General features: G+C 36.3%; 1 protein-coding gene across 1 annotated transcript; it reads left to right on the forward strand.

Annotated features, from left to right (window-relative positions):
• Nucleotides 1-3,982: 3,982 nt before the first annotated feature.
• On the forward strand, nt 3,983-4,844 carry LOC138359559 (uncharacterized). Its single transcript, XM_069318904.1, has 2 exons — nt 3,983-4,143; nt 4,403-4,844. Exons 1-2 carry the CDS (start codon nt 4,045-4,047, stop codon nt 4,625-4,627), a joined length of 324 nt encoding a protein of 107 aa, XP_069175005.1. The 5' UTR covers nt 3,983-4,044; the 3' UTR covers nt 4,628-4,844.
• The last annotated feature ends 15,761 nt before the right edge of the window (nt 4,845-20,605 follow it).

Raw genomic sequence — 20,605 nt, forward strand, 5'->3', positions numbered from 1 at the left:
ATATATATATATATATATATGAGGGGTACCACCTCTGGTGCAAGTGTAGGGACCCATAGCCTCGGAGAAGAAAATAAAGAGTACTCAGAGAAGACCTTGTGGATCCTCACTGAACACTTTCATATTTTCTTCTCCTACCACCTTATTCTTTTGGTATGTGTGTATATTTATCTAACTTTATTTGAAAACGTCATTACACAAAAAAAGTTACAATATTGATTATATATATATATATATATATATATATATATATATATATATATATATATATATATATATATATATATATATATATAATTTTTTTTTCTTCCAATAATATAGTATTCGCTTGAAATTAACAGCCTGGTCAATCAGGCTGTTGGATTCAACTCCTCTCAGTTTTGTTATACGAGTTACAGCATGGTTAATCACATCCAAAATTAAAGTTATTTCCAGATGCAGTCCTAAAATTTTTAACATTGCTCTCACTAGTGTTAATGTAGATTATTTCATAATTTAAATAATATATTTAATTACTGTAGTACATTTTAACAACAATTTAACTTATAATTTTTGCAGCATAGGTCATTTGAATATAAGTATTTTATTAGAAACTATTTCCTTCAGGTCTTCAGGGAAAATTCTTGAGGAGATGCACAAACTGCAAACAATGTGTGCATGTCCGAAGCAATGTTTGCAAGTTCTGCCAGTGTGACTTCCGAAACAGTAGAGAATTAATGAAGAAAGAAGAGGAAGCCCGTTTTCTACTTAAAGGCAAGAAGGCTTTAGAACGAAATACAGCAAGCCGGGTTCTACGAAGGATTGAAAATCAGGTATTGAAGTTTGTCTACATCTGTTGTATTCATTTGTATTCTTCTTATGCTGAACTTGCTTGATAAGGTATAGAATCAACATGAATAATGCTGTACAGTACTTACATACTATTTGTTTATTTATTTATATACAAGTTAGCACACTGGGATTATGAGAGTACATAGCATTGATGTTTTTACATTCTTGTAAAGCCACTAGCACACATAGTGTTTTGGGCAGGTCCTTAATCTAACAGATAATTTTAAATAGGCAATTTAAAGCTTAAATGGAAAAAAATTGGCTGGTACATTGTAAGAAAGTATCACAAAGATTACTATGTACATTAAAGTAAAATTTGAGGGTTATCAACATATAAATTGTAGCATAATTTGAGGAATATTTCAAGGTATAATATAGTAAGATATGCATTCAATATAACAATCATGATATAAGGTGATAGCAATGATTACAATGGAAAAGTTGTATGGTTTAGGCACATATATTCTGGCATTGGATTTCATAAGATACAGTGCGAGTTTAATACACTAGTTAGGAAACTATCAAGACAAAATTTAGGTACTTTTTGGTTTTATTTTTTAAAATGGCAGAAGTTGGACAGTTTTTAAATTTGTTAGCGAGTGAGTTCCATAGACAAGGTCCCTTTATTTGCATAGAGTATTTACACAGAATAACTTTGACTCTGGGGATATCAAAGATATTTATATATATATATATATATATATATATATATATATATATATATATATATATATATATATATATATATATATATATATATATATATATATATATATATAATTTCAATTCAATCATCTCTGTCATTGATGTATATGGCAAAAAGTGTGTGGCCCAATACAGCACTATGTCTTAACGTAATGGGTCCAAGGGCCCATAAGTTCTCGACAGCATTAAGGGCCCTTTAGCAAACCAGTGTGCTGGGGCCCCCATGACGTCTTTGTATCATTTCAAGTTTGTACATGTACTTCTTAAGATATGGGCACCATACAACTGCTGCATATTCTAGCTTTTGTCTAAAAAAATCATGAACAATTTATTTATTATTTATCCATGAATGCCAGAACTAAACCCTGTGGTACTCCACTCGTGACATTTCTCCAGTCCAATACATTGCCTCTGATTACTGCCCTCATTTTTCTATCAGTTTGAAATTTTTTAATCCATGTTAGAAGCTTACCTGTCACCCCTCCAATATGTTCCAGTTTCCAGAACAAACTCTTATGTGGAATTCTGTTGAATGCCTCTTTTAGGTCCAGATAGATGCAGTCAACCCAACCATATCTTTTCTGTAAAATTTCTGCGGCTCGATCATAGTAACTGATTAAATTTGTTACACAGGATCTTCCATTTCAAAATTTTTTATTTTTTATTTTTATTTTTTTTCCAGCACGCACAAGGAAGCTTGATGCAGATAAACTTACATTAGGATCAGAAGGTGATAGCGATAATGCCTTGGAAAAAAATCCTGACGAGCTACAAGTGCAGCAGGTGCATAAAGTCCAAAAAGTACCGCAGGTGCAAGAAATTCAACAAGTACAAAAAGTTCCGCAGGTGGAACATTTACAAAAAGTTCCGCAGGTGCAACAAGGGCTACCATTAGCAATCATTCAGAAACAGCAAGAAGTACAAGTAGTAAAATTTGAACCACAGGGAACTACACCAGGAAAACAGTGTAGTAACAACGGAATGGGAATTTTAAAATACCTGAGGAAACAGGTAAAAAAGGACAAACAATAGAAATGGTTCCTTACACCTTATTATTTGGTAGTTTATAGGTATTTTACTTATAATACTTTATATTATGTCTACAGTTTATAATTTAGTTTACAGTTAATTTACTTTTCAACTTCCATATCTTACATGAAGGATTTTTACTGTTTTTCATTTTTAAAACCTTATTAGTATCATTTATAGTTTAGTGTCAATTCACTTATAATACAATATATGGAATAATTTACTAAATTCATTTAACTATAATAAATTTAAATAAACATTTTTACCCCAGGATGAGTTTCAGTCACCCTACCCAAAAAATTAATGTTTCTTTATTACTAATCTTGTGAGAGGTAGCTTATTGTGCAGCCCATACTCATTCTGTGAGTGTTAGTTTATTGTGCACCCCATAGTCATCATGTCACCCAAGCCTGCTGCAGCTGCACCTGAGGGGTGGTGTAGGGAACCATTAGTGTACTATTATGATTTGAGAGAGAGAATGCTCTGTGGACAGAGCATCAATATGGCTTAAGGCATTGAGCTTTGCCTCAAGATGATCATGATGACCACTCATCACGGTTAATGTGATTTGTTCATTAAATTTATTATATTTTCAAATAGGCCAGAGAGACGAAAATAACAGTTTCAAATGAGATCGACAAACTTGATGTTCAAAAGTCATTGATTCAAGAATGGCGATCTGACCTACAAATGAATATGTAAGGAGTTAGAGTTAAACACTGGAACAACCTCGAAGAACATAAAATATTCTATCGAGGCAGTTGCAGACTCTATCAGGCATCGCAAAAATCTGATTGCCACTGATGCAGGTAGGCTTACTATTTCTTTGTTAACTCTGAAGCAATTTCTATTTAGCTCTTGTCTATAATTTCTATGTAGGTAAATGATGAGGAAATTTTTTTAACAACTTTAAAACTTTCAGCCAAAAAACTTTATTTGCAGCATCCAGTAAAATGCGCTCTTCACTCCGGCACAGAAATGAGTGTGATAGGAAAAAGCTTCAAGGCTTCATAAAAATCTACAATAGTGAAAACTCTGAAATTCTCAGTGAAAAGGATGCAATAGAAGGTATCCTGCCATGGCACAATTTATTGCCTCATCATAGCCAAAATGGTATGTAACTACATCTCATTTTATCAGGGGTTACAATTCGGCCTTATCAAGATAACTAACATTTAGCATGCATAATGGATAAGCTTTACTTATTTTTGAAGTAAAATATCATCACTACTGTTTGTAAAATAGGTGCAGTATCATAATCCGTAGGTTTTTATCAGGTTGATACTGCACAATAAACTATGTATAGTATGTATAATGCAAGTACCTAAACTGTAATTACATTAAATTGAGTTGTAGTTTACTTGCAGTAAATATAATTTTCCTCTTTTATTAGTGTCCCTTGCTCAAAAAAAGAAGGCAGTAGAAGATGTGGAGCTTCAGAAGAGATCCAGAGAAGAGCAACAACACACTGTTCAAGAAATGCTGCATTATCTCGTATATTACAAGAATAAGAGAGAGATTTTAACCGAACATACTGAAGAGTTGTTATGTGGAATTTTTCCTTCATATCTAAGCAAGGTAAGCTAACAGCCTAAATGTGTGTTGCAATTCAGTTCTTCATAAACATTTATCCAGCAGAATTTTATACTTGAGTAAAGTCTTGCTATTTACAACTTTGACAGGTAGACAATTCCATGGTTTTCATATACTGTACTGGTGTGTTTTACATATATTTGAACTTTTACCGAAAACTTTATTTATTTATTCTAATTTCTTTAGTATTTTCAGGGAATTTTGTAACTGTCTTAAACCCCATTAAATAGTCTATATATTACAGGATCCTAACAAGTACACTATTGAAGAGAAGCACCTATCAACCAAAAATAAGAGTGGAATCTTGGCTCTTTTGAAGCAAGGGCAAAAGTTGTGTTCTGACAAGCTGAGTGATGCAAAGCGTTTATTTGGATACCAGGAAGAGGATGTTGATGTTTCCGAGCCCTACCTGGAGCTTTGTGACAGTGAAGATGATGATGATGAAGATGAAGATTTACTACTAAACTGATGATACAAAAGTTAAGTATAATAAATTTTACCTGATTTCTCTTGCTAATTTCTCTTACTTAATTTCTCTAATTTCTAATTATCCTAGCCCTAAGATTACTACTGGCCTCCATTGCCTTGCCTGCACTTTGTTTCCCCCTTAACCATATCACTCATTCTTACAGGTGTGAGACAGAGAGGTACAAGATCATCCAAGAGGAACAACACCTGAAGCACCCAACATTTGGGTGTTTTAATTAATAAAAACGCCCTTCATGGCTTCACTCATCCTGGCTGGTTTAATTAAAAAAACCTAACCTAAACCTAATATATATACCTCTAGAGTCAAGGGAGTTAAGTTTTAGGCTGCACAATGAAACTGCTATTGACAATTTTATAACTGCTGCTGATAATGTCTGTCCTGTGACTTTTTTGTAAGCATAACCAAAAGGCTTAACAATCCCTTGCTTACAAAGGGAATACTTAAACCCATTAATAAAAAACATGACCTTGAGAAGAAGTATAGGTTAGGAATTGTCTCCAAAGAACATTTATTTATACATTTATTTAACACATGTGGTACACGCACAAGGGGACACAGGTGGAAGCTGAGTACCCAAATGAGCCACAGAGAGATTATAGAAAGAACTTTTCAGTGTCAGAGTAGTTAATAAATGGAATGCTTTAGGCAGTAATGTGGTGGAGGCTGATTCCATACACAGTTTCAAGTGTATGTATTCAAGTGGCGGGACCAAAGAGCCAAAGTTCAACCCTTGCAACCACAACTAGGTTAGTACATACATACATACATAAGATATAAAACAGTGGAGGATTCCCAGGTAGAACAATCAACCACAATGCCCATTACCCCTTTACCCTGATGTCCTTAACTACACAACTATACAAGAGTCATTAACACGTGTAATGGCTGATCCCCCATCACGATAGCATAAAGACCAATTGCTTGACCCGCAGTCTGTCTTGCTCCTCAAATAATTTTCGGGTTAACATGAAAACGTCTCTCGAGTTTATCTTTCTAATGTTGTTTTCCCATCTTTCATTTTATCAGCTTAGTTCCTTTATTATGCCCCAATTACTCATCCCTTGAGCGGTAGTTAAACTGAACCCAAATTTAAAAAAAGTTCCTTTTGCTAAGCAAGCTACAGTCTTGATAAGTCAGATATATTGTTTGTTAACACATTTCTCAACAATGAACAGTCAGTTTTATCAAGCTAACATATCCTAACACAACGAGTGAGAGTATTAACTGGTCTAATTATTTTATTAGACCAGTATATATTATTAGATTATACTGGTATAATTATTTTATTAGACCAGTATATATTATTAGATTATACTGGTATAATTATATATATATATATATATATATATATATATATATATATATATATATATATATATATATATATATATATATATATATATATATATATATATATATGTCGTACCTAGTAGCCAGAACTCACTTCTCAGCCTACTATTCAATGCCCGATTTGCCTAATAAGCCAAGTTTTCCTGAATTAATATATTTACTATAATTTTTTTCTTATGAAATGATAAAGCAACCCTTTTCTCTATGTATGAGGTCAATTTTTTTTATTGGAGTTAAAATTAACGTAGATATATGACCGAACCTAACCAACCCTACCTAACCTAACCTAACCTATATTTATAGGTAAGGTTAGGTTAGGTAGCCAAAAAAAGCTAGGTTAGGTTAGGTTAGGTAGGTTAGGTAGACGAAAAAACATTAATTCATGAAAACTTGGCTTATTAGGCAAATCGGGCCTTGAATAGTAGGCTCAGAAGTGCGTTCTGGCTATTAGGTACGACATATATATATATATATATATGTATATATATACATATATATATATATATATATATATATATATATATATATATATATATATATATATATATATATATATATATATATATGTATATATATACATATATATATATATATATATATATATATATATATATATATATATATATATATATATATATATATATATATATATATATATATATATATATATATATGTATGTATGAGTGTGTGTGTACATGTGTATACAACATTAATAATTTTGTAACTAGCGTCAAACATTGTTATTTGCTTAGCTAAACGAACTAGAGGGTTCAGGTCCTGAACCGATTATGTGCCTCTGTAATCCTTTACACCACGGCCCACGGGATGGGTATGGGGTGCGTAATAAAGAAAGCAATAGAAGAAATTGAAATTGCATAATACGGTTATTGACATTCAATAATAGTAAGATAAAGCAATGAGGACCAAATGGGAGACCAGTGATCAGTGTCTTGTATCCCCTGCAATACCTCAAATCCTACGTACCTCACTGACAGGCTCCAGTATGTTTCTGTGAATAATTCAATTTCTCCCACCCTACCCATCAACATTGGTGTTCCTCAGGGCAGCATACTTGGCATACTTGGGTATCCTTTGGAGGTGCTTATCCAGTTCTCACTTGAACACTGTGAGGGGATTGCCAGTTATGCCATGCAGTTATGCAATGTATGAATCTATCTATAAGTCCACCAATCTTTGTAAAAATTTCTTGTATGGATGTACCTTACCTAAATAAACATTTATTTATTTATTATTTATATTTAGGATTCATCAACTGCCAAAGATATTCACATGTCAGTATAATTCTGGCGAGAGAGAGGTTTGGGAAAAGCCGTTATACCAACTAGTCAGCAATAAGGGTGATATTTGTGGGGCACAGGCACGCTCGGCCTGGCCCATTAACCCCCAACTGACACTATAACTACTAGCTACTAGGTACATGAACATAATTACATAATTTACGTACATAATTTAAGGTACATAATTACTAGGTACATGAGGACTGGCCATTGTACTATATAGACCTGAAAAAGTGTAACTTAGCGACAACAAGAAAATATTGAATCACAAGACCACCGACGACCATTCCCTTACCCTGCCATAAACACTGAAATTTGACACCCTACCTCTGGAGCCACCCTGACCACAGGTCCACCAACTACATTTCCCTCCCTCCAACTCTGCCTCCACTTACATTGTACACACACATATTGTACACCACGCAAGTGTGGACTAGTGTGTAAATCTTACTGATACCACACTTAACCTTTATTCTTTCTCAATGTGTTGTATAAAAGGATCTGATTATACCGTTTCATTTCTAACTCCTTTTCTTGGAAGAATGCCACATATGATCGTACACACACACAAGGTCTGTATAGGGTATAGGCAAGGTCTGACAAGGTATACTAGGTGAGTACTAGTTGAGTACTTACACACAAGATATTCTAGGTGAGACTAGGTGAGTATACACACACACGCAACATATACTAAGTTAGTACACCCAGAAACAAGATATACTAGGTGAATACACACATACAAGGTATACTAGGTGAGTACTAGTTGAGTACTTACACACAAGATATTCTAGGTGAGACTAGGTGAGTATACACACACACACGCAACATATACTAGGTTAGTACACCCAGAAACAAGATATACTAGGTGAATACACACATACAAGGTATACTAGGTGAGTACTAGTTGAGTACTTACACACAAGATATTCTAGGTGAGACTAGGTGAGTATACACACACACACGCAACATATACTAGGTTAGTACACCCAGAAACAAGATATACTAGGTGAATACACACATACAAGGTATACTAGGTGAGTACTAGTTGAGTACTTACACACAAGATATTCTAGGTGAGACTAGGTGAGTATACACACACACGCAACATATACTAAGTTAGTACACCCAGAAACAAGATATACTAGGTGAATACACACATACAAGGTATACTAGGTGAGTACTAGTTGAGTACTTACACACAAGATATTCTAGGTGAGACTAGGTGAGTATACACACACACACGCAACATATACTAGGTTAGTACACCCAGAAACAAGATATACTAGGTGAATACACACATACAAGGTATACTAGGTGAGTACTAGTTGAGTACTTACACACAAGATATTCTAGGTGAGACTAGGTGAGTATACACACACACACGCAACATATACTAGGTTAGTACACCCAGAAACAAGATATACTAGGTGAATACACACATACAAGGTATACTAGGTGAGTACTAGTTGAGTACTTACACACAAGATATTCTAGGTGAGACTAGGTGAGTATACACACACACGCAACATATACTAAGTTAGTACACCCAGAAACAAGATATACTAGGTGAATACACACATACAAGGTATACTAGGTGAGTACTAGTTGAGTACTTACACACAAGATATTCTAGGTGAGACTAGGTGAGTATACACACACACGCAACATATACTAAGTTAGTACACCCAGAAACAAGATATACTAGGTGAATACACACATACAAGGTATACTAGGTGAGTACTAGTTGAGTACTTACACACAAGATATTCTAGGTGAGACTAGGTGAGTATACACACACACACGCAACATATACTAGGTTAGTACACCCAGAAACAAGATATACTAGGTGAATACCCCAACACCAACCTCCTACAGTACACCTCCCACAGTAACCCCAACACCAACCTCCCACAGGTAACCCCAACACCAACCTCCCACAGTACACCTCCCACAGGTAACCCCAGCACCAACCTCCCACAGTACACCTCCCACAGGTAACCCCAGCACCAACCTCCCACAGTAACCCCAACACCAACCTCCCACAGTACACAACACCAACCTCCCACAGTACACATCCCACAGGTAACCCCAGCACCAACCTCCCACAGTACACAACACCAACCTCCCACAGTACACATCCCACAGGTAACCCCAGCACCAACCTCCCACAGTACACCTCCCACAGGTAACCCCAGCACCAACCTCCCACAGTAACCCCAACACCAACCTCCCACAGTACACAACACCAACCTCCCACAGTACACATCCCACAGGTAACCCCAGCACCAACCTCCCACAGTACACAACACCAACCTCCCACAGTACACCTCCCACAGTAATCCCAACACCAACCTCCCACAGTACACAACACCAACCTCCCACAGTACACATCCCACAGGTAACCCCAGCACCAACCTCCCACAGTACACCTCCCACAGGTAACCCCAACACCAACCTCCCACAGTACACAACACCAACCTCCCACAGTACACAACACCAACCTCCCACAGTACACAACACCAACCTCCCACAGTACACAACACCAACCTCCCACAGTACACCTCCCACAGGTAACCCCAGCACCAACCTCCCACAGTACACAACACCAACCTCCCACAGTACACATCCCACAGGTAACCCCAGCACCAACCTCCCACAGTACACAACACCAACCTCCCACAGTACACCTCCCACAGTACACCTCCCACAGGTAACCCCAGCACCAACCTCCCACAGTACACCTCCTACAGGTAACCCCAACACCAACCTCACACAGTACACCTCCCACAGTAACCCCAGCACCAACCTCCCACAGGTACAAAATGAAGCCATGAGAATTATCTTAGGATGCCCAAGAAATGCTATGATTGAGAAAATCAGGATGGAGTTGAATCTGCAGAGTATTGGGGATAGAATTGCAGAGATAAATGTAGCTTCTGCCATTAGATTAATGAGAGGTGGGGGAGCTAATGAATTGGTCCTCTCAGTTCAAAAGGTGGGAAGTACTGAACAATGTATGATGAAGAAAAGAGCATATATGAATACCTTATGTTCTAATGTTATTAAGTATGATGTTATTTCAGAGTGTATTGCTGTGCCCAAGAGAAAATTTACACCACCATGGGAGGATTGTAATGTAGATGTAGTAATTACTCCCTTGCAAAAGAAAAAAAGTATGTATGAAATAGGAGAGCTGAGGGCAACATATGATTGTATAATTAGAAAATTGCCTACAGAAAACACTCTACTACATGTATATTGTGATGGGTCAGTAGCTAGGGATGGGAAGGCAGGATGTATATTGTGATGGGTCAGTAGCTAGGGATGGGAAGGCAGGATGTATATGTTCTTAACATTCTGAAACCTATATTGTTTGCTGATGATACTACACTCATCTACTCCAACCCCAACCCACATACACTAAATACTGTAATGTTGTTAATAATGAACTAAAAAAAGTCCACTTATGGATGTCAACCAACAAACTAACACTTAACATAGAAAAGACCTACTACATCTTATTTGGAAGCAAATCTACAAATGCAATTCAGCTTCAGATGACAATGTAAACATTAGCAATAACAATGATGGAAAGTTTCTTGGTCTATTCTTAGACAAGAGACTCAACTTCAGTACCCACATACAACACATAACTAAGAAAGTCTCTAAAACAGTTGGTATACTCTCCAAAATCAGATATTATGTACCTAACCCTGCTCTCATCTCTCTATATTATACACTAATCTATCCCTATCTCAACTATGGTATCTGTGCATGGGGTTCAACCACTGCAAACCACCTCAAGTCCATCATCACCCAGCAAAAATCTGCTATCAGAATAATATCAAATTCTGCTTTCAGACAACACTCAGCCCCCTTGTTTAACTCCCTAAACATGCTAAACATAATCTCACTCCATAAATTCTCTTGTGTCAACTACATTTACAAAACTCTGTTCTTAAATGCAAATCCTGCTCTGAAACTCTTCCTGGACAGATGTAATAGGACCCATTATCACCACACCAGAAATAAATATCTCTTTGATATCCCCAGAGTTAAACTTGTATAAATAAATAAATAAATAAATAAATATGTTTATTCAGGTAAGGTACATACATACAAGTAATGTTACATTAATGGATCGATATATAGATAGAGCTAGTACATACAATGCCTAAAGCCACTATTACGCAACGCGTTTCGGGCAGGAAAAACATTAATATCTAGAACTTAATACTAATTGAGCATAAAGAATATAATGTGTTGAGAACAAATACAAATAAAGATAAAAAAAAGAGGGAACATGACTGAAAAAGCAGCACAAATACAATAGGTTGACAAACAGTGTTGATTAAAAAAAAAAAAAAAAATAACAGACATGGGTTGACAATAGAGGGGTAAGGTAGGTTAGTGAATTTATTAGGTAGTGTTTAGTTTTTATCTTAAACTGGTTGAGAGAGGTACAGTCTTTAACATGGTTGGGAAGATCATTCCACATTCTGGGTCCCTTGATTTGTAGAGCATTTCTAGTTTGATTAAGTCGTACTCTTGGAATATCAAAACTGTATTTATTTCTGGTGTGGTGCTCATGGGTTCTGTTACAACCTTCAATGAAGCTTTTGAGCTTATATGTATGTATTTGTAATGTATGTATGTAAACAATGTATTTATTATCATTTATCAATTCTGATAGAAATTACCTACTTAAAATTATCTGTTAGATTAAGGACCTGCCTGAAACGCTGCGCATACTAGTGGCTTTACAAGATTGTAAATACTGTACTATTCAATGTATTCTCACAACCCCAATGTACCTACTTGTATATATATAAATAAAATAAAATAAAATATTGTGATGGGTCAGTAGCTAGGGATGGGAAGGCAGGATGCAGTATGCCAAACTGAATTCGTGCGCCCCTTGAGGGACTTGAAGTAGAGGGATAGGGATCACAGGATAAGTATGGGTTGCACAAACTACTGGTAACAGGATGAGTATGGGTTGCACAATTAATTACTACAAAGTGGTTGAGTATGGGGTGCACGTAAATGAAGACTCCCAAGAAGCAAATCAGAGATCAGCCCAAGCTTCATCTTGAGGCAAAGCTCAATGCCTTAAGCCATATTGATGCTCTGTCCACAGAGCATTCTCTCTCTCAAATCATAATAGTACACTAATGGTTCCCTACACCACCCCTCAGGTGCAGCTGCAGCAGGCTTGGGTGACATGATGACTATGGGGTGCACAATAAACTAACACTCACAGAATGAGTATGGGCTGCACAATAAGCTACCTCTCACAAGATTAGTAATAAAGAAACATTAATTTTTTGGGTAGGGTGACTGAAACTCATCCTGGGGTAAAAATGTTTATTTAAATTTATTATAGTTAAATGAATTTAGTAAATTATTCCATATATTGTATTATAAGTGAATTGACACTAAACTATAAATGATACTAATAAGGTTTTAAAAATGAAAAACAGTAAAAATCCTTCATGTAAGATATGGAAGTTGAAAAGTAAATTAACTGTAAACTAAATTATAAACTGTAGACATAATATAAAGTATTATAAGTAAAATACCTATAAACTACCAAATAATAAGGTGTAAGGAACCATTTCTATTGTTTGTCCTTTTTTACCTGTTTCCTCAGGTATTTTAAAATTCCCATTCCGTTGTTACTACACTGTTTTCCTGGTGTAGTTCCCTGTGGTTCAAATTTTACTACTTGTACTTCTTGCTGTTTCTGAATGATTGCTAATGGTAGCCCTTGTTGCACCTGCGGAACTTTTTGTAAATGTTCCACCTGCGGAACTTTTTGTACTTGTTGAATTTCTTGCACCTGCGGTACTTTTTGGACTTTATGCACCTGCTGCACTTGTAGCTCGTCAGGATTTTTTTCCAAGGCATTATCGCTATCACCTTCTGATCCTAATGTAAGTTTATCTGCATCAAGCTTCCTTGTGCGTGCTGGAAAAAAAATAAAAATAAAAAATAAAAAATTTTGAAATGGAAGATCCTGTGTAACAAATTTAATCAGTTACTATGATCGAGCCGCAGAAATTTTACAGAAAAGATATGGTTGGGTTGACTGCATCTATCTGGACCTAAAAGAGGCATTCAACAGAATTCCACATAAGAGTTTGTTCTGGAAACTGGAACATATTGGAGGGGTGACAGGTAAGCTTCTAACATGGATTAAAAAATTTCAAACTGATAGAAAAATGAGGGCAGTAATCAGAGGCAATGTATTGGACTGGAGAAATGTCACGAGTGGAGTACCACAGGGTTTAGTTCTGGCATTCATGGATAAATAATAAATAAATTGTTCATGATTTTTTTAGACAAAAGCTAGAATATGCAGCAGTTGTATGGTGCCCATATCTTAAGAAGTACATGTACAAACTTGAAATGATACAAAGACGTCATGGGGGCCCCAGCACACTGGTTTGCTAAAGGGCCCTTAATGCTGTCGAGAACTTATGGGCCCTTGGACCCATTACGTTAAGACATAGTGCTGTATTGGGCCACACACTTTTTGCCATATACATCAATGACAGAGATGATTGAATTGAAATTATATATATATATATATATATATATATATATATATATATATATATATATATATATATATATATATATATATATATATATATATATATATATATAAATATCTTTGATATCCCCAGAGTCAAAGTTATTCTGTGTAAATACTCTATGCAAATAAAGGGACCTTGTCTATGGAACTCACTCGCTAACAAATTTAAAAACTGTCCAACTTCTGCCATTTTAAAAAATAAAACCAAAAAGTACCTAAATTTTGTCTTGATAGTTTCCTAACTAGTGTATTAAACTCGCACTGTATCTTATGAAATCCAATGCCAGAATATATGTGCCTAAACCATACAACTTTTCCATTGTAATCATTGCTATCACCTTATATCATGATTGTTATATTGAATGCATATCTTACTATATTATACCTTGAAATATTCCTCAAATTATGCTACAATTTATATGTTGATAACCCTCAAATTTTACTTTAATGTACATAGTAATCTTTGTGATACTTTCTTACAATGTACCAGCCAATTTTTTTCCATTTAAGCTTTAAATTGCCTATTTAAAATTATCTGTTAGATTAAGGACCTGCCCAAAACACTATGTGTGCTAGTGGCTTTACAAGAATGTAAAAACATCAATGCTATGTACTCTCATAATCCCAGTGTGCTAACTTGTATATAAATAAATAAACAAATAGTATGTAAGTACTGTACAGCATTATTCATGTTGATTCTATACCTTATCAAGCAAGTTCAGCATAAGAAGAATACAAATGAATACAACAGATGTAGACAAACTTCAATACCTGATTTTCAATCCTTCGTAGAACCCGGCTTGCTGTATTTCGTTCTAAAGCCTTCTTGCCTTTAAGTAGAAAACGGGCTTCCTCTTCTTTCTTCATTAATTCTCTACTGTTTCGGAAGTCACACTGGCAGAACTTGCAAACATTGCTTCGGACATGCACACATTGTTTGCAGTTTGTGCATCTCCTCAAGAATTTTCCCTGAAGACCTGAAGGAAATAGTTTCTAATAAAATACTTATATTCAAATGACCTATGCTGCAAAAATTATAAGTTAAATTGTTGTTAAAATGTACTACAGTAATTAAATATATTATTTAAATTATGAAATAATCTACATTAACACTAGTGAGAGCAATGTTAAAAATTTTAGGACTGCATCTGGAAATAACTTTAATTTTGGATGTGATTAACCATGCTGTAACTCGTATAACAAAACTGAGAGGAGTTGAATCCAACAGCCTGATTGACCAGGCTGTTAATTTCAAGCGAATACTATATTATTGGAAGAAAAAAAAATTATATATATATATATATATATATATATATATATATATATATATATATATATATATATATATATATATATAATCAATATTGTAACTTTTTTTGTGTAATGACGTTTTCAAATAAAGTTAGATAAATATACACACATACCAAAAGAATAAGGTGGTAGGAGAAGAAAATATGAAAGTGTTCAGTGAGGATCCACAAGGTCTTCTCTGAGTACTCTTTATTTTCTTCTCCGAGGCTATGGGTCCCTACACTTGCACCAGAGGTGGTACCCCTCATATATATATATATATATATATATATATATATATATATATATATATATATATATATATATATATATATATATATATATATATATATATATATGACAGTGTCAGATTCACCACCACCAGCACCATACACCACCAGCATCATACACCAACAGCACCATACACCACCAGCATCATACACACCAGCATCATACACCACCAGCATCATACACCATCAGCATCATACATCACCAGCATCATACACCATCAGCATAATACACCACCAGCATCATACACCATACACCACCAGCACCATACACCACCAGCATCATACACCACCAGCACCATACACCACCAGCATCATACACCACCAGCACCATACACCACCAGCATCATACACCATCAGCATCATACACCATCAGCATCATACACCATCAGCATCATACTCCACCAGAATCATACACCACCAGCATCATACACCACCAGCACCATACACCAGCATCATACACCATCAGCATCATACACCATCAGCATCATACACCATCAGCATCATACTCCACCAGCACCATACACCACCAGCACCATACACCACCACCATGTCAAATGGACAGTGTTAACAAAATTATTCCCACATACTCCGTCACTATGTGATGGAGTACACATAGAACAGGGGACTGTAACAAATGTTCTAGCATAAAACTTTGTACAGTTTAGTAATTCCTTACCATTTGATGTACTAGGTAGATCCATGTTTGGTGAAGTTTTATAGCTGGAGCTGGAAGATCCTGTCGAGATGACTTCTTCAAAGAGAATAGCTTCAACACATTGTGTCTTGAGTCTTCCAGTACTTGGCCTACAGTTACCAGATCTGATTTACAGAAACTAGTGAACTATGGAGATAAGATTGTTAATAATATACTTTTTTTGAGATTCATATGACTTGCAGCTTAAAAACCAACCTTATTTTAAAATAGTACACTAAAGTACATAGCAAATTGCGAAATTCGTAGTTTTTTAACTACTTTAAAGCTAAATTCTCAAGCTTTGAAAATAAGCACAATTTGCTATTTTAAGCGGAATCTGGCAACTCTGATTTAGCATGTAAACATTGACTTGCATTCACAATGTAGTTATTTATTTTTCAACAATTTAAAACGAGTTATGAAAATACACACATTGGTACATTATTGCAAAGGCACTATACTATATATATATATATATATATATATAAATTGTTGCAAGTCGAGCAACAAATATTTTACATTGAACAACAAATGAGATTGGAAAAGCAGTATTGCCAAAATAGACCCCAGACACACCCTGTGGGTAGTAATGGACCCCCATACCAACCCTATGAGGGGTAGTGGACCCCATAATAACACTATGGGCGATAGTGGACACTATACAAACACTATGGGCGGTAGTTGACTTCATAGAGACCCTGTGGGCGGTAAGGGACCCCCTATCGACCCTGTGGGCGGCAGTGGACCCCCTATCGATCCTGTGGGCGGCAGTGGACCCCCTACCGACCCTGTGGGCGGCAGTGGACCCCTACCGAACGTGTGGGCGGCAGTGGACCCCCCTACCGACTCTGTGGGCGGCAGTGGACCCCCTATCGATCCTGTGGGCGGTAGTGGACCCCCCCCATATCGACCCTGTGGGCGGCAGTGGACCCCCTATCGATCCTGTGGGCGGCAGTGGACCCCCTACCGACCCAGTGGGTGGCAGTGGACCCCCTGCCGACCCTGTGGGCGGTAGTGGACCCCTACCGACCCTGTGGACGGTAGTTGACTTCATAGCGACCCTGTGGGCGGTAGTGGACCCCATACCGACCCTGTGGGTGGCGGTGGACCCCATACCGACTCTGTGGGCGGCAGTGAACCCTATATGCTAATCCTGTGGGCGATACTGTACCCTATAGTCATCCTGTGGGGGCAATGGATGCCATACATATCCAGTGGGTGTTATTGTACCCCATACTTATTCTGTGGGTGGTTGGAGCCCCATACCCATCCTGTGGGTTATAGTGGACCCCATACTCATCCTGTGGGTGGTATTGGACCCCATACCTATCCTGTGGGTGGTTGTGAGCCCATACCCATCCTGTCGGTGGTAGTGGACGCAATACACATCCAGTGGATGGTATTGGATCCCATACCCTTCCTGTGGGTGGAAGTGATCCCCATACCATTCCTGTGGGTGGATGTGACCCCCATACTCATCCTGCGGGTGTTATTGGACCCCTTACCCACCTAACAGGTGGTAGTGGACCCTATACTAATCCTATAGTTTCCAATAATCCACACCATACCATCCTGTTTGCAGTAGTTTACCCTATATACATTCCAACATAACATCGTTTTCTGTTAGCGTTCCTACAAAACATTCTTTAAAGATTTCTAAAGCACAAACTATGGTATATAATATTGATTGGTGAAGCACTTATTCTATGTAATAATTTATTGTGCTTATTATAATTTACTAAGAACAACTAATATTTCTCAAAACAAAACTACGAGCCTTCAATAGGATGTAGCTGATCTGTAATATTATAAGAGCATGGACAATAGTAGGTGAATTTCACAACCCATGTGGGACCTGAAAACTACAATTTTCGTTATAATTGAACCAATCACGACTATTCAGCTATCTACGTTGATGGACGAGTACTGTGAGACGTAAATTGGTACGTGAGGAAGAGTTTGAGCCTTGGTAAAAAAGTTAACTGGGAATATATCACATATGTACTAAATCACATTCCACATATTGACTTTAAGCACTAGTCATATATGTACTGTCTTGTGTGAGAACGGGTTGCCCTGGAGACGTGTTGATGGCCCTGGAGGTGTGTTGGTGGCCCTAGCTGGAGGTGTGTTGATGGCCCTATATATATATATATATATATATATATATATATATATATATATATATATATATATATATATATATATATATATATATATATATATATATATATATATATATATTATGAATATCAGAGGTCCCAGGACATTGGACCCAGGACAATTATTGTGCATGTGTAGTATGTATATTTATGTAGTATATTTGGCATATTTTTTGGCATTTAGTTAATGCCAGTTAGTGGCATGTCTCTGCACCGTTTCCAGTTTGTTGATATGTTTCTTAAGATATGGGCACCATACAACTGCTGCATACTCCAACTTTGGTCTAACAAAAATTGTGAACAATTTCAAAATTTCTGTTGAAGAAATCCTGTTTCCTAGTTCTGCATCTGTTTTGGTATAACACCTCCTTTTTTTCACACCTCTATTTTTTACATTCATCAATGTTTCGGTACGTGCAATAGTATGTATTGTTTCATTGCAGATAACAGCATTTAAATTTTGTTTGTTTCTTAGACTTGTACTACCAAGTTGCTGTTGGCAATTGGATAATTTTTTTATGAAGTCATTTGTTATTTTTTCCCCTATAGTAATTTATGCTTTTGATCTCAATTAGTTTTATATCCTAGCTTTTTAATTTTTTCCCCTTATATATTGCCATCTTATCTGTCTGCTTTACATGGCTTAAGCAGAGTCATGTCTGCTTAAGCCTTTGTTATTTTACTAATTTACCTGTTTTAATTATTATTTGTTTTCAAAGTTTAGTTTACCCCATTTTATTTGCTTTTTGCAGTACAGTACTTTACTAATAATCTTGTAATAGTAATTGGTAATGTAGCACTTGGCCTTTCTCCTTCAGAATGTATGCACACATTATAGAAAAAAGAAGAGAATACCACACAAGATGGCAGCGTATGTCACGGGCCAAAAAGCGACGCCTGAAAGAACAGGCGTCCCAGCGTGGCAAAAATGAAAATAGTGATGAGGTTGAGATTCAGTTGTTGAATCAGGATCCTTTGGCCAATGTTACAACAAACAGCATAGACGATGACCATGCTGCTTTGTCATCTAATTCAGAACCTAATATTGGTTGTGGAGCCAATGAAGATGCATCATCTCTGGAAAGTCAGAGAGAGAGAGATTGGACTTGGGACATGATTGATGAGCATGACCCAATATCATCAGAGTCAGAGAGCAGTGGTGATGAGGATGATAAATCATTATCAGATGTATTGTTAGTATGGGTTAATAAATATGGCATAACACACAATGCCATTGATAATTTATTAAAAAAATTGAGAAAACAGGGACATGCTGACTTGCCAAAAACAGCTCGTTCGTTACTGAATACAGTTAAACATATACCTACTGAGACTAAATCAGGCATGATGTATATCTACTTGGGGTTAGAGGAGGAAATGTTACAATACAACAATTTTATTTAGGTAAGGTACATACATACAATAAATATTTACAAGGATTGTTTGACTTATAGGTAGAGCTAGTACATACAATGCCTAAAGCCACTATTACGCAAAGCGTCTCGGGCATGATAAACTTAAATGACAAGCTTAATACTAATTGAGCATAATGAGTAGAATGAAAACAAGAAATGAAAACATAGATGAAAAAGCAGCACAAATACAATTATGTCGACAAACAGCGCTCTTTAAAGAAAAAAACAGACATTGGTTGACAATAGAAGGGTAAGGTAGGTTACAGGGAATTTATTAGGTATATCTTCGCTTTTAACTTAAACTGGTTGAGAGAGGTACAGTCTTTAACATGGTTGGGAAGGTCATTCCACATTCTGGGCCCCTTGATTTGTAGAGCATTTCTAGTTTGATTAAGTCGTACTCTAGGAATATCAAAACTGTATTTATTTCTGGTGTGATGCTCATGGGTTCTGATACAACCTTCTATGAAGCTTTTGAGATCAGGATTGGCATTATACTTTAGCGTTTTATATATGTATAATACACATGAGAGAATGTGCAGTGACTTAATGTCTAACATATTCAGAGATTTAAGTAGGGGTACCGAGTGGTGTCTGGGGCCAGAATTGAATATTGTCCTAATAGCAGCTTTGTGTTGAGTAATTAGAGGACGTAAGTGATTTTGGGTAGTAGAGCCCCAAGCACAAATACCATAGTTGAGATATGGATAGATAAGGGAGTAATAGAGAGTCACCAGGGCAGGGCGTGGTACATAATATCTGATCTTAGAAAGAATGCCCACAGTTTTTGAAACTTTTTTTGATATGTTTAGAATGTGTCCCTGGAAATTAAGCTTGTGGTCAATGAGAATGCCAA

Source organism: Procambarus clarkii, chromosome 91 (genome assembly GCF_040958095.1).
Source record: "Procambarus clarkii isolate CNS0578487 chromosome 91, FALCON_Pclarkii_2.0, whole genome shotgun sequence".
NCBI lineage: Eukaryota > Metazoa > Arthropoda > Malacostraca > Decapoda > Cambaridae > Procambarus > Procambarus clarkii.